This window comes from Dendrobates tinctorius, unplaced genomic scaffold (assembly GCF_039654945.1).
Source record: "Dendrobates tinctorius isolate UK_male_01 unplaced genomic scaffold, ASM3965494v1 ptg000314l, whole genome shotgun sequence".
In the NCBI taxonomy this organism is placed as follows: Eukaryota; Metazoa; Chordata; class Amphibia; order Anura; family Dendrobatidae; genus Dendrobates; species Dendrobates tinctorius.
The window spans coordinates 2,429,962-2,445,944 of record NW_027361981.1 but is presented as its reverse complement, the minus strand read 5'-3'; the positions used below and the strand labels follow the sequence as shown (position 1 = coordinate 2,445,944).

Sequence of the window (15,983 nt, the reverse complement as noted above, 5' to 3'; positions counted from 1 at the left end):
TTTTTCACCAACTAGATGTGCTGGATTACTTTATTCTATATTAACAGATGATCACAAACTTCCGAGAACCTGGCAGAGCGTACAAGTGCAGATTATATCTGTCTCATATTGTATACACTCTCAAATATGAAATATGCATATTCTTATAGAAAGCATGCAACTATATAAAAAGGACAAATGGATTTTCTACTAAAGAAGGGTGAACCCCTAAAAAAGCAAAAAGGTAGTTTTCACTTTTCCCATGACCATTACATTATATTATATGTGTGATACTTTCTGTCCGGCATTTTGTTTAGCTGTTTATAGGTTATGCAAAGAACGAAATCCGGTCTTATCAACTAATTTTGTAACTCCCATAAACTTCATTAAATTCAAAAGCAAGTGAGTGATGACAATTTCTGTAAAGTGTGGTGAAATATCTTGGCTTTATATGAGTAATATGAAATAAATGTACAGTGTCCAAAAACAGTTCTTAAAAAAACCAACAAGAGAAAGAAGTGTGTATAACGGACGCGATCAACCCCAGGGTCAGAACCAGTTCTTCTTACGATTTAGGTGGTTAATATGGAGAATACCGGCACCGTAATAAGTCTCGGCTCTGCTCTGGATCAGAGAAAGTCAGTAAGACCCCGGGGGGCCATTTCATAAGACTCATAGATTTACCCTTACAAAACTTTCAAACAGAAAAGGACCAAATAACAGAGACTCTTTTCATTCTTTATAAAAATATATATTTTTTTTACTTGCCATGCTGAAACTGAAGCTAACGAGATACCTACTGTGACTTGGTGCCCAGGAGAATATAATCCATCCAGAAAGGCTAAATGATATCAAGGACTGAACTAGACACCGTAGTTTTATAGCAAAATTTGAGCAGAAAATTCTACCTGTAATATTAGCTGATACTTAACAATCATCTCCATGTTGCCAATTTTCTCCTTAAGATGAGGTGGAAAAATGAGCAAATCTGGGCAATGTTGGTCCAAACAATAGGTAAAACCATCCAGTTCTGAGGCACAGTTAATCTGGGTGAACCCGTCTCGCTTTAAGGTGTTAAAAACATCTGTAAAACTGGAATCAAAAAGCACAAACAAGAATTAAAACCCAAAAAGGGTTAAAAAAAAAAAAAAAAAAAATACAATGCCATATTGAGTTCAGGTTGTTTCCTGGTCAAACATCTTTTTGCCAGGAACAGTTACTGTTCTCTTGTGACTTCTAGAATAGCAGAACCTCGCCCAGCTCATAACTCCATAAACTTCACAGTTTCCTGCCCTTGGCTACTATATAATGTTGATTTTTCAATGATTTACGACCCAAATAAACCAGCGCAAAATTCTAAACTTTTTTTTTATTACGGTTACCTGACTTTGGCGGTGTTAATCCAAACATAAATTGGTAATGTAGAAGCTCTTTGTTCTTGTTTCCGGACAGTCTCGGGTAATATATACTCAATGGTTGGAGCTGCATACTTTATTCGACATTTTGCCAGCGCTGCAGCCAGCTTGGTTTTATAGCTAAATGAAACAACATAAAAGCATTAAGCCCTAGAAAAATAAAAGCATGGAGGCGTTGTACCAACTTATTTTTTAACAAAGGAGCGTTATACAACATGGAAACAAAGCACGTGTTCACAGCTTTATCACACAAAACAGGAAAGCACTTAGGACATGAAACATCTGGCTTGTTAGTTGTACTTACACAACCTGCACATAGACCTACTCTGTACATTATGCCCCAGGCTGCACAGATAAGCAAATTCTGAGAGATGCCAAGACACGGCGTGAGGCAATTATTTCCGATTATATTAAGAGTTGTTCAGTGCTCGGACGACGCATTCTCATTTTGCGTTTTCGTTTTTTGCTCCCCTTCTTCCCAGAGCCATAATTTTTTTTAATTTTTCATCAATAAGGCCATGTGAGGGCTTGTTTTTTGCAGGAGGAGTTGTACTTTTTAGAACAGCACCACTAATTTTACCATATCGTGTACTAGAAAACGGGAAACAAATTCCAAGTGCGGTGAAATTGCAAACAAAAGTGCAATCCCACACTTGTTTTTTTGTTTGGCTTTTAATAGGTTCACTAAATGCTAAAACTGACCTGCCATTATGATTTTCCAGGTTATTAAGAGTTCATAAATACCAAACATGTTTAGGTTCTTTTTTTATCTAAGTGGTGAAAATTTTTTTCAAAACTTTGTTAAAAAAATAAACAAAATTGCGGCATTTTCTGATACCCGTAGCGTCTCCATTTTTTCGTCATCTCAGGTTGGGTCAGGGCTTATTTTGTGTGTGCTGGGCTGACATTTTTAATGATACCATTTTGGTGCAGATACGATCTTTTGATCGCTCATTACTGCATTTTAATGCAATGTCGCGGCAATCAAAAAAACGTAATTCTGGCGGTTTGATTCTTTTTTCTCACTACGCCGTTTAGCAATCAGGTTTTTTTTTATTGATAGATCGGGTGATTTTGAAAGCGGCGATACCAAATATGTGTATGCTTGATTTTTTTTTTTTTTGAAAGGGGGTGATTTGAACTTTTAGATTTTATTTTTTTACATTTTTAAAATTTTTTTTTTTTTTATTTTACTTTTGGTATGCTTCAATAGTCTCCATGGGAAACTAGAAGCTACCACAACTCGATCGGCTCTGCTACATATAGGCGATGGTCACATGGTCGGCGCTCACAGCAAGCCGGCAGTGACAACCATAGAGGTCTGCTGGAGACTTCCGGTTATCATGGCAACCCACCGGTGACCTGCGGTCACGTCACGGAGGTCACCGGTGGGCGGATTTCCGGTGCGATTGCCGGAAGAGAATGTTAAATGCCGCTGTCAGTGTTTGACAGTGGTATTGAATGGGGTAATAGCTGCGGGTGGATCACGATTCCACCCGCGGCTGTTCCGGGCACTTGTCAGCTGTTCAAAACAGCTGACATGTGCCAGGAAAGATGTGGGCTCCGGCGCTGAGCCCACATCAAATGGAGGAGGGAGTCTGACATCGACATAATATTACGCCCGATGTCAGAAAGGGGTTAATGTAGATAAATGTAGAGTAATGCACCTAGGACGAGGTAATCCTATTGCTGCTTACACATTAAATGGCAGTATACTCAGGACTACAGAAAAGGAGAAAGACTTGGGTATTCTGGTTACAAGTAAGCTGGGCAGCAGCACTCAATGTCAGGCAGCAGCTGCAGAAGCAAATAAGATTTTAGGATGTATAAAAAGAGATAAAATCCCCGATCTCAACTTATTGTTACCCCTTTATAAATCACTTGTGAGGCCACATCTAGAATATGGGATCCAGTTTTGGGCTTCACATTTTAAAAAGGGAATTCAGAAATTAGAGTCAGCTCAAAGACGGGCAAGTAGATTATTACCAGGGATGGAAGGCAACCATATGATGAAAGGTTGGAAAAGTTGGGCTTGTTTAGCTTAGAAAAAAAAAAGATATCTCAGATGAGATCTCATTTACATGAATAAATATATTTGTGGTCAGTACAGAGGACTGGCGCATGACTTATTCGTTCCACGGACCAGGGGGCACTCATTACGGGTGGAAGCTAAATAGGAAAGAGTTCTTTACAGTTAGAGCAGTCAGACTGTGGAATGCCTGACCACAAGAGGTAGTAAAGGAAGACACTATAACAGCATTTAAATAAGAGCTGGATGATTTCCTCAGTAAAAATAATACTGTGGGTTAAAGTTAAAGGGGTTGTTCACTACTAGCAGAACCCCTTCTTAAACGAAATGTTCGGACTCGATAAAATAATAAAACCTATACTCACCTCCCGTGACTGATCCGATACAGCTGTGTCAGCACGCGAGGTCCCAGAGCTGTGATGTGGTGGAATGACACATGATGCCCAGAGCCCAATCAGGGCTGGCGTCACTGTCTCCACCTTCGGACAAACTAAACAAGATAAGCTGCAGCAGATCCCTGGCTTCCTCTTCATGTTCAGTTTGTCCCAAGGAGGAGACAGTGATGTCAGCGCTGATTGGGCTCTCCCTGCCGAAGCAGAAGCGAAACGCGCATTGGAGTTGGTGGAGGGGGATGTGGTGTGCTCCACTGGGTCAGTATGCATTCACATGTTTTTTTCAGCCTGTGATTTGTCAATATACAACAGTTTACCATTCCCTGGAATTTCATATACCTTTTGCATTTTACCTGACCTTTGTCATCCATTCATTTGTGGGAGACTACACTCTCCATATGTCAAGTAGGGCTTTTTGAAATCGGGTTTTGTGCAATATTTTATGAATTTATACTTCTATATTCTTAGGGGTATATGCCATCTCACACTGACCCTTTGGGATAATATTTTTTAGCTGTTTGGAATTACTAGTTACATGATTAGTCAGATTTTACCCATTATTCAATATCTATTGCAAAACAATACCTCTCCATGGGGTCTCTTCTTTATAGGTTGCATTTCATTGATCTTTTCAGTTATTACATCATTTTTATTTCTAATGTATATTTGGGCTCCCACGTAATTATCTTAACCAGCAGAGGGAAATCCGACAGCTGGGGGAAGATGTTTACAGCCTGCGAAGAGGGAAATACCCATGGAGCTTCCCAGGCTATTAATATCAGCTGATATTTGGGGTGGGGGGGTTGATGTCAGATGTCACCTTTGTATTGTCAGGTGACATCAAGCCCTGAGGTTAGTAATGGAGAGGCATCAATAAGATGCCCCATTACTAACCTCATAGTCATATCGTATAAAAACACAGAAAAAAGCCGGATTACTTACCGGTAATGCTCTTTTAATGAGTCCACGACAGCACCCACTGGAGGTATCGGATCCGCCCCATTTGGAACAGGAAACCCTACAGAAAGATAAAAGGGGGTGGTCCACCTTTCCTCCTCAGTTTTGCATTTCAGAGTACCAGGAGGACCGTCAAGGGTTAGGTAATGTCTTTGCATTCCTAAACTTTACTTATTCATCTTTAGCAGATACACTTTATTATCGATATCTTTAGCAGGGAGGGAAGTGAGCGGGTGCTGTCGTGGACTCATTAAAAGAGCATTACTGGTAAGTAATCCGGCTTTTTACCCTTCGCCACGACAGCACCCACTGGAGAGATTCCAGAGACCATCACCTGGGTGGGACCACCGTGCCGACAGTCCTGCCAAAGCTTAGGTCAGAGGTTGATGAAAGGTCAAGTCTATAGTGATTATAGAAGGTAGAAGGGGTTGACCAAATTGCTGCCTTACATATGGTTTCAATTGGAACGTCTCCCCTCTCGGCCCAGGAGGTTGCCACTGCTCTGGTGGAATGTGCTCTGATGCTCTCCGGAGGATCTTGATTTTTCGCGGAGTAGGCTAAGAGAATGGCATCCCTGATCCATTGGGAAATGGTGCTCTTCTTGACTCCGTACCCTTTTTTCCAGCCCTGAAAAGATATGAACAGAGCCCTACACTGCCTCCAGCTCCTAGACCTCTCAATATATTTTAGGACAGTTCTTCTAACATCCAAGGTGTGGAATTTCCGCTCCTCTGGAGTGGAGGGATCCCCAAAGAAGGTCGGGAGAAGTATCTCTTGAGATCTATGGAATTTTGTTGATACCTTAGGCAGGTATGAGGGGTCTGGTTTTAATATTAACCTATCTTGGTATATCTGAAAAAAGGGTGGGTCTATGGATAGGGCCTGGATATCACCTACTCTCCTTGCAGACGTCAGTGCTACTAAGAGGGCCGTCTTGAGTGACAAGCATTTGAGGGATATTGTGTCTATCGGCTCAAAGGGTTCTTCCGTCAGGGCATCTAAGACCAGATTTAAGTCCCATGCAGGGATTGCAGGTATGTGAACCGGAGCTATCCGTTCGCAGGCTGTAATAAATCGTGATATCCACTTATTCCCCGCTATATTATGGCCGTACAGTGCCCCTAATGCGGACACCTGGACTTTCAGTGTGTTAACTGCCAGGCCCAAGTCCATCCCTCTCTGTAGAAATTCTAAGATAGGAACTATCGACACTTCTGTGGTATGAGGCGCTGTATGAAACTGCAGGAATTTTTTCCAAATCCTTGTATAAATCTGGGTAGTGGACTGCTTCCTGCTCTGCAGGAGTGTAGCAATTAGTGTTTCAGAAAAAGCCTCTTGATCTTAGTAGCTGCCTTTCAAATTCCACGCCGTCAAGTGTAAGCTGTCTACTTGGGGGTGGAAAAAAGGGCTTTGTGAGAGGTTGGGAATCAAAGGGAGGACCCAAGGATTTGTCACCGACATAATTCGTAGCCATGAGAACCACGGTCTATTGGGCCAGAATGGAGCTATCAAAATTAATCTTGCCTTGTCCTCTCTGATCTTCTGGATGACCTGTGGCAGGAGAATTATCGTAGGGAAGGCGTATGCCAGGTTGAATTTCCATGAGGCCTGGAGGGCATCCAGTATGTCTGGGTGATCTGATGAAGACAGGGAAGCAAATACTTTTATCTGTCTGTTTTCTTTCGTGGCAAAGACGTCCACCTGAGGTTGCCCCCATAAAGCTATGTCCTTGAAGACTCGGCGATTAAGGCACCACTCCCCCTGCCGAAGTGTGTGTTGGCTTAAGAAGTCTGCCTCTTGGTTGTTCTCTCCCCTGACATGAAGGGCCGAGAGGGACAACAAATAACTTTCGGCTAAGTTTAAGATTCTTGCCGCAGAAGACATCAGTCTCTGATCGAGTACCTCCCTGTCTGTTTATGTAGGCCACTGTAGTGGTGCTGTCCGACAAGATCCTGACATGTTTCTGTTGGAGCTGTGGAAGAAAATGGTGTAGAGCATAATATACCGCAGTCAGCTCTTTTAAATTAGACGAGTAGCCGCCTTCATCTCTATTCCACCTTCCTTGACAAAAGCTATTCCAAATATGGGCTCCCCAGCCGTGGGGGCTAGCGTCGGTGGTTAGGATACAAGATGGTACTATAACCCATGGGACTCCTGAGGATAGATGGTTATCATCTAGCCACCATTCTAGAGAAGTCAAGACCTCCTGTGATAAGGTTATCCTGCTCTCGAGGTGACCACCATGTCACCTGTCCTCTTGGAGGATCTGATGCTGTAGCGTGCAGATATGATAATGGGCCCACCGGACAGCCGGGGCACAAGAATTGAGCGACCCCAATAGTGACATTGCCCCTCTCAGAGACATGCGTGGCTTACTTATGGCTGCCTCCACTTTCTCTTTAGTGAGTGTAATCTTTACCTGAGGGAGTAGACATCTCTGGGTTGTGGAGTCTAACTAGAACCCTAAGAACATCTGCAGGGAAAGTGGAACAAGTCTGGACTTCTGGACGTTGATGATCCAGCCTAGATCCTGCAAAGATGAGATCGCGTCAGCCACACATCTGGAACACTGGGTGACCGAGTTCCCGATAATTAGGAAGTCATCTAGGCAAGGCACGATTAGAGTGTCTTTCTGACAAAGACAGACAATCACCTCTGCCATCACCTTGGTGAAGATTCTTGACGCCGTAGAGAGGTCGAAAGGCATGGCCGTATACTGAAAATGACGGATCTTGCCTTCGAATACCACAGCGACCCTTAGGTACCTTTGGTATCTATCATGAATAGGAAGATGGTAGTAAGCATCCTTCAAGTCAATCCCCGCCATTACACAGTTTGGAAAGAGAAGCTTTATGGTGGATCTGATTGATTCCATCTTAAACTTATAAATTTTTTATAAACGTATTAAGCTTCCTTAAATTTATAATTGTCCTAAACGTACCATCTGGTTTGGAAATTAAAAATAAAGGAGAATAGAATTTTCTACCTTCCTGTCCCTCTGGGACCTCTACTAAAACCCCCTTGGATAGTAGGCTCCGAATTTCTTCTTCGAGGGCCTTTTGTTGAACTATAGAGTTAAGGCGGGTTATGATAAAGAAATCATAAGGGATTTGAAGGAATTCTATTTTCATTCCCTCTTTAATGATGCTTAGAATCCATGGACTTGAAGTTATTTGTTCCCATTTTGAATAAAAAATTTTTAATCTACCCCCTACTGGTGGGTCTGATTTTTTAATATTTATTTTCCTTCCGGAATGTTGAACCCCTAAACATGCTACCCTTTTGCTTTTCCTCCTTCGTGGGCCATCTATTTGACCTATCCGCTTGTCGCCTTTTAAAGGTTCTCCTGTAGAAAGGGATAGAAGAATCAGGGAAGGTCTTCTTCCTTTCTTTTGCTTTGGCAAGTATGTCATCTAGGGCTTTCCCAAAGAGAAACTCACCCTTGCACGGGGTTGCGCAAATTTTAGATTTTGATTGCGCGTCCCCCTTCCAGCTCTTCATCCACAGTGCATCCCCCTTCCAGCTCTTCATCCACAGTGCCCGCCTAGCGTTGTTTACAAGAGCCGCCGACCTTGCTGCCAGCCGCAGAGTGTCTGCCGATGCATCGGCCATGAAGGCTGCCGCCCCTCTGATTAATGGAATAGCGGCCCGTAGTTTTTCTCTCGACACCTTCTGCTCGATTTGTTGATCCAATTGGTCCAACCATACGAGCATAGACCTGGCAGTGCATGGCTTAAAAATCCCTGTGGTAGACTCCCAAGACCTTTTTAATGACGACTCCGCCTTACGGTCTAGCGGGTCCGCCAACAAGCCTGCGTCCTCTACCGGAATAGTAGATTGTTTTGAGGTAGAGGCTACAACGGCATCGACCTTTGGCACTTTGGTCCATTTTAACAGCTCGTCATCGCTAAATGAGTATTTCCTCTTTGAGGCCGATGGGAGAAAACTTCTTTGATCGTGTTTTTCCCACTCTCTCTCTATTAGGGCCTTAACTGCCAGTATTACTGGAAATGCTCTCCTTTTCTTTTCCGCCAACATTATTTCTTATGCGGTTTGGGCGCCCCTTGTCTCCTCACACCCCATAGTGTTCCTCACGGATTTGACCAGGTTATCCACACTATCCAGGGGAAAACATGACCGTCCCTCAATATCTGATGATGATGAGGATGTGAGTGAAGAGTCGGCGATTAACCCCTGTTCTTCCTCTGACTCTGAGCTGAGGGTCACCTGTTTTTTGCTCCTAGCCTCTGAGGGAGTACTGGCACGGGTGATGGCCTGTATTTCCTCCCTAACTATGGCCCGAATGTCCTTTGATGATACTGCCGACCCTTGTCTAGTCTCTATGGTGCACTGTTTACAGAGATTTTTGGGGTAGGAGTCAGGGAGAGGTTCAGCGCATAAAGCGCATTCTTTATGCTTGGATTTTTGTTTTTTCTTCGCCTGGAGAGGGGAGACATGGCAAAAGGAGAGGGGGGGGGGGGGAGGAGGAGGAGAGGTCAGCTTAATATAAGGCAGAGTATATACAGTTCACACTCACCCAGTGAAGCTTTTATTACTGTGTCAGATGGCTGGGATCCTGTCCTAGGTCTTGGATTCCCCCACCTCGCTCCTGCGAGCGGTGTCTGTCCTAGTAGTGCGGTCCCTGGAGGAGCTGCAACCCGCAGAGTCTCCTGCTGGAGCGTGCACATCCGTTGGGGACGACATGACTTCCTGCCGCTAAGCTGCGGCGCTTATTTAAATAGATCCTCTTTTTTTTTCTTCTTCTTCTTCTTTCTCCCCGGAAGTCGCTCCTCCCCTGGGTTTCACTGCACATGCGCCGTCGCGCTCCTCAGCCATCCTGTACTTTCGGGGCTCAGGAGCCTCTGCGACGGCCAGCTACCGCGCCACCGCTCCTGTATGCGGCCCGCGCTTCACCCCACGCTGCCTTCTTTTTTTTTTTCTTCGCGCCACTGGCGCACTTACCGCTCTCTGCAGCGGCAGCTCCTGCGCTCTTGGTGCCCCCTGGCGCGCTCCTAGGTGAGAAAATAAAAAACAATATTCCTCACCTTTCCCTAGAGAATCTGATAATCCATTTATCCCACGACGGGTCTAGCTCTGCTACATCTAAATCGCAGGCTACATGGTTGCATCATGTGACTATACAGCCTGTCATTCAGCAGAGACACTGAGCAGCAGCATGTGCTCAGTGTCTCCCTGTGAACTTCTATTCCCTGTCTGAGGGCACCGCAAGCGTTAGAAAGTTCCCCTGCTCGCGGTGCCGTCAGACAGGTCCTGGGAGTTCACAGCCAATGAACTCACTTCATCATTCTGATGTCAATGTGAGCGCAGTGAGAAAATTTTCCACGTGTAAGAAATCAATATTATAGTTGCAGAAAACTCATCATTTTACATACTACTTGACCAAATATTTTGCCTTATTTGCTGAGTCATTCGTATTGCAGAGATTGCACACCACATTGATAGTACATCTGCCCATTCCCAGTTGGTCACAGAGGAGCTTTTCCTTCTTATCTAACCAGAGCAATGTTCATTGTTTTCTTTCCACTTTTGCACAGTTCCACCCCTTCCCTAGTGTACACTGTAGGAATTACTCTTTTCACTAATGGTCAGTGCTGGGCTCCAGTCCTCTTCCTCCAGTTGCCTCTGTTGGGCTTTCCCCCCCCCCCCCCCCCCCCCAACATGTGCACATCAACCAAGACCACCAATGATGAGGGTTAATCAGTGGCTCACCTTTAGTGGTTGTGCTTGCCTGAAGAAGGAGCAGGAACTGCAAATAAAGTTTTTAAAGCCTACATTTCTTGGACTAGACTGGACGTTCGTGGGCAGCGCTATAAGGTCACCTCAAATACAAATAGAAACCTCCCTCTTCAACATTGAGCCGGGCTCACCCTACAGTCACATTCACCTTGGTATATTACAGTCCTATGTGGGTAATGGGAAATCCAGCCCAGATGACATAGGTACATTCGGTAGCTGCACATGCTGTTAGTGCATAAACTCGTTATATTGTCACTATTTTACTAGTATATATTTGAGAAACAGAATAAAATACATAAACCTATATACCCAGATTTGTGATCGTTGCCTTACCTGTAAAGAAGCTTTTCCACTTCTTGTACTTCCTCTATAATATCACCTTCATTGGACACATACCGTGGCTGAAACTTACGATACTGGAAGTCATACAACATAACAACAACCAGACTTGTCATTTCATCAGGCTAAAGAAAGAGGAAATCATTAAATATTTGATGCAGGCATAATTAATATATATATATATATATATATATATATAATTTAAAATCTTTTTTTACATAATATATTGAATTTGAGAAAGTATCAGGTGTCAGATCATTATCCATCACCAGAAATACATTGCTAGACATGGAACCTCCGTGGCCCATGGAGCTACTCAGCCCCACTCACTTTAATGTAGCTCTGCTGCAGTAACAGACACAGCAAAGTGCTGGGTACTGTTGAGACGTTACTGTGGCACTACAGCAAGCACCGTATTCCCTCCCTGCTGCTGATCGGTGGGCTTTAAATTAGATAATAACAAGTCAGAATTTTAAAGGACAGGATGTGACTATGCAAATATATGCTGACAAAGATGAATTTGAACTATTTATTAAATTTACTTCTTTAGCGTTTCTAGAATTAGTAGGCCATAAAATTAGTTGATTAAAAAGGCTTTAATAAAAATATTTTTGTTTCTTCAAAATGTAAGAATTATCATCAGTCTACTGTATCTATAAATGTGCATTTATATATTAGAGATGAGCGAGGCTATTCAAATTAAAAACTGCCCCTTTTACCAAATTTCTCTCAAATTTGATTTGCAGCAAATTGACCCAAACTTTGTAACACTCTGAAGTCTCCTAGGACTGTATCCAATGCCCTTCAAACTCTAATTCAAACACAGCTTTATGTCAAAGTGACCTCACCATATAATCGGATGGTAACCATAACTTGTGGGACACATCAGCCTGTTTAATAACACACTGCACGGTCAGAATTTTTAAATAAAAAAAAAAACCTGTCTAAAAATTATCCCTTATAATCTTTTATGATGGTCATGTAGATCGGTCTGTCGCTGCGTGCAAGTCAAGTCCAGAAGAATGACTAACTTCCAGCAAGGTGGCCTTCTAAAAGTTCACCTGCCTATGCCTGAAGTCCACTCCAAACCTGGTTTGACCTTACAATTTATAAACAACGCACGCTTGGGCCAGGCCTTGAGGATGACCATCAATTTTTGTGTCTTTATGTATCCTATCAACTTTCTATGAGGATAATACGCAGCCAACAAATACTCTGAGCAAAACAAGGAACACAAACTAGGTCCATAATATGGAATCCAATAATTAATATGTAAAAAAATGTATCAGTTTCCCCCGAGGAAGCTGCTGGTCAGCAGCAATACGCATGTCGCTTGAGGTTTCGGTTAGTGTATATATTGGCTGGGTAGTATCCTTTTGTCTAATATATACTTTGTTTCTCTGTCTATTTATTATGCACTGGGCATTTGTACACTGGGTGCAAAAAATTGCTGCCTATCAGATTGTTGTTGTCACGATACTGTAGCGGGATTTCCCACGGCAATGGGCTCCTTCGCTATCCCTCAAGCTATGAGGACCCTAGGCTATCCCTGTTCCCCAGATTACCTCTGATGGTAGAGATTCTGGGGTCTCGTACCTTGCTATGCTCCTATATACACATTGATCTGTTTCCTTCCCCACCCAGGGAGATATGGGACAGGTCGACAGGATAATACAAATCTGACAGACAGGGTAAAATAGAGATAAAAGAAAACTACAATCATACAAACACTCACGAAATAACAGAGTGGAAACCAAATAGAAAAGAAGGTTATGATAAACACAATACCGAATCCACGCCGATATCTCCTGTAAACTACCCCAACCAACTGCTACTAATTTAGAACTCTCCTTCACCACCAAACCAGGAAGTTGTAACTATCACCAGCAATTCCCTAGTGCAAGAGGTGAGCATATCTACCTGAGAGGAGTGGCAAACAGAACAGTCAAATCACAACAGAGCTCCAAGAGATACACAGAACTGATTAACCCTTGCAGTGACAGAGCAAGAAAAACCTGCACAGCTACTAGGAAGGTGAAGCAGATCTAATACAAGATGCCACGATCTTCTGGCCCCTCTGACGCGGTATCCCAGAGACAGTAATTATGACAACATAGTAAGTGTAATTTTCAGGTTTTCACCAGGGACTTTTTACAAGCCTGCTTGGCAGATCTGTTGCTGTTACCAACTTGGCAAATAGTTGTCTCAGTGCGGGAAATGTTCTTGATATCCCTTGGGATTCCTATTCTGACTAAGAATATCATTACCACCTTGGCCGCCACCCTGCCACCACTGCTGACAGTGAAACCAAAACAGGTATCTGAATTATGTTATCCACCTCCTCCACATGTATCTTATCAAAGTCCAAGCACTGACTATTCATCTAATCCAATATATCAACTAGATGAAGTTTTTGCTGTTAAACATCTTCCATCGTATTTTGGTTTTTAATGGACTAAGGAACAGAAAAGAATAACTAGAACTAGCGGTTATGGTGGTAAAGGAGGAGGACTGTGCATAACATGGACTTAAAGTGACAGAGTAAGAAGTAACATCAGCCCGTTGCTAAGGATGATTGCTAAAATGTGAGCTCCTCTCACTATACAGATTCACCCCCCAAAATGGCTACTGCATTCCTCACCTCCGCTTTTATACAGGCTATTATAGTCCCTCCTGATTAGCTTTTCTATATCATGTTATGTGATAGCTGCATGGCATTATTTGGAAGCCTGCCCAAGACCATGTGAAGCTTCCTTGGCTGAAACAATCTTTTGTAATGTGTAAAATGATGGAACCAATCTTATGCAATTAACAAAATCTCAAATTGTCTGAATTTGCTGTGGTCAGCAAATTCTGAAAAATTCATGGTAAATTCGATCCACTCATCTCTATCATTAAAATACATAATATGCTCAGATTATTCACCAGTAAATGGTACTCACTAGAGGTTGGGAATGATAGAAGCCACTGGCCAGTAATATGGTCTCAAGGAGATCTTGATCTATGAATAAGAAAGAGACATTTCAGCCATTCAAGGAATGTGTGTATGAAACTAAAAATCTTTGATACAAATTTAAATATTTTGTTTGACCATCAAAATTCTCTATCACCTTTGTACATATTGGCATGTGTGTGAAAACTTCACTGCTTTCTTGTCATGGTCACTGTGTGTCTGGGCGCAGATGTTACCGCAAGGCGAACCCATAACACACGTGACCCTGGAAACACCGCCTCGAGTGGGGCGCATTTAAATAATAAAACATGCAGGTGGATACGCCGCCTCCACCCGGCGAATTTAGGTATTACACGTTATACAATAATTCTGGAAACCCCGCCTCCAGTAGGGCGAATTTAAATAAGGGGGAACCTGGGAAACTTTAACAATGGTGGGCCCTGCGATAGGGAATGGGGGACGTGGAGACCTCCTAAGCTCCCCTGAGCCAGTGTCCCTGCACTCCTTACATTCCCTAAACAGGCTCCGCACCTGTCGCCGCACGCGTACCTTAACGCCCTTGCTCACCCTGACCCTAAACCCTCACTAGGGAATGGGTCGGTGTGGAGACTAATCCCACCACTGCACTAATAACACACATGAGGAAAGAGACAATACAGGGGAAACACCACTTAGCTTTGCTCTGTTGCGTGCGCTCCTAGCAACAGAGCCCACCACCTGCGTGCGTCTTCTCCTCCACCCGGATCCATTACCATAACAGGATCCTTCACCTTAGTGCAGCCTTGGAGCAGAGTCCACCACCAGTTGCAGCTGCTTAGTACCAGAGTCCCAAGGATGAGTTCAGCTTCTGACACGAAGTCGAGCATGTTTGAGTCCAGCTCAGCAGCCAAGTCCCACATGGTGAGTGCCACTCTCCATAGTCGCCACTCCACCAGCCCATGCAGACACTTCCCGCTGACACCATCACTGCGACCCCACCACGCCATGCCAGCCCTTCGTCCAGACACCATAGCTGAAACACGTCCCCCCTGGCTAAGCTGCGCAGGACTCCCCACCAGCTCCATCCTTCCTCCAGGCTCTCAAACTCAAAGTGAAAACAAACTCACAATATCACAGGCAGTGATTGCACACCCCTAGCACACCTTTATAGGGTGTCACACCTGATCCATAATTAAGTGCACAAAAACCTAAAGTGCAATACCACTAACCACCACCGGGGACAGTCAAGACACCTTGGAACTTTCCAAAGTAAAAAAAAGTTCACCCAGTGCAATTTAAAACTGTCAGATCACTTCAGATCATGACATTTCTATTGCACACTAAAGGTGTAATCAGACTGTGCATCTGACCATGCGTCCAAAAAACTCTATCCAACTGCAGTTACCAATGGCCGCACAAATGTGAAACAATTGTATGCCCATTGGCCCCTGCATGTGTGTGGCGGGTTTTTTTTTTTCCGCACAGCCAGATGTATCGTCCGATCTTACCCTTACTGGCCAATTCTATCCTGTGTATTCAGGCAAACAGCACCTTCTCAGATATTTACCGTATTTTTCAGCCTATAAGATGCACCAGACCATAAGAAGCACCTATTGTAGATTTTAAAGGAGGAAATAAGAAAAAATTGAAGCAAAAATGTGGTCAATTCTGTATTTAATATCCTGGTATATATGGCCCCCTCATCCCCATCCTGTTATGCATGGCCCCCTCATTCCTACCCTGGTATGCATGGTCCCCTCATCCTCATCGTAGTAGGCATGGCCCCCTTATCCCTAGCTTGGTAGAATGGCTTCCTGATCCCTATCCTGGTAAGCATGGTCCCCCTCATCCCATCCCGGTATGCAGGGCCCCAATCTCAGTCCTGGTATGATTGGCCCCCATCCCCATTTTGGTATGCATGGCCTCATCCTTATCTTGGTATGATTGCCTCCATCCTTATCCTGGTAAGCACGTTCCCCTCCAAAAAAAAACTCCATAAACCATTATACTTAACTTCCCGCGCTCCCTCGCATCGTCTTGTTCCAATGCCAGCAACTGTTTTATGCTTGTAAGCAGCACATGGCAGGTACATCATGTGTTGCTTACAAGCTGAGGACAGCAGCCAGAATAATAACTGATCTTGACACTGGGACTATGTGCGTGGAGAGCAGTGAACATTGATT

The 15,983-nt window shown here is 43.7% G+C and overlaps 1 protein-coding gene across 2 annotated transcripts in view; it reads right to left on the bottom strand.

Annotated features, from left to right (window-relative positions):
- NSUN7 (NOP2/Sun RNA methyltransferase family member 7) overlaps positions 1–15,983 on the bottom strand; it is a 101,131-nt gene that overhangs the window by 34,513 nt on the left and 50,635 nt on the right. For both annotated transcript variants that reach the window (XM_073561127.1, XM_073561126.1), the window contains exons 3-6: positions 13,811–13,869; positions 10,863–10,993; positions 1,362–1,514; positions 888–1,071 (exon numbers count right to left, since the gene is read on the bottom strand). In XM_073561127.1, the coding sequence (XP_073417228.1) occupies positions 888–1,071; positions 1,362–1,514; positions 10,863–10,993; positions 13,811–13,869 (527 nt within the window). The remainder of the gene's footprint in view (positions 1–887; positions 1,072–1,361; positions 1,515–10,862; positions 10,994–13,810; positions 13,870–15,983) is intronic.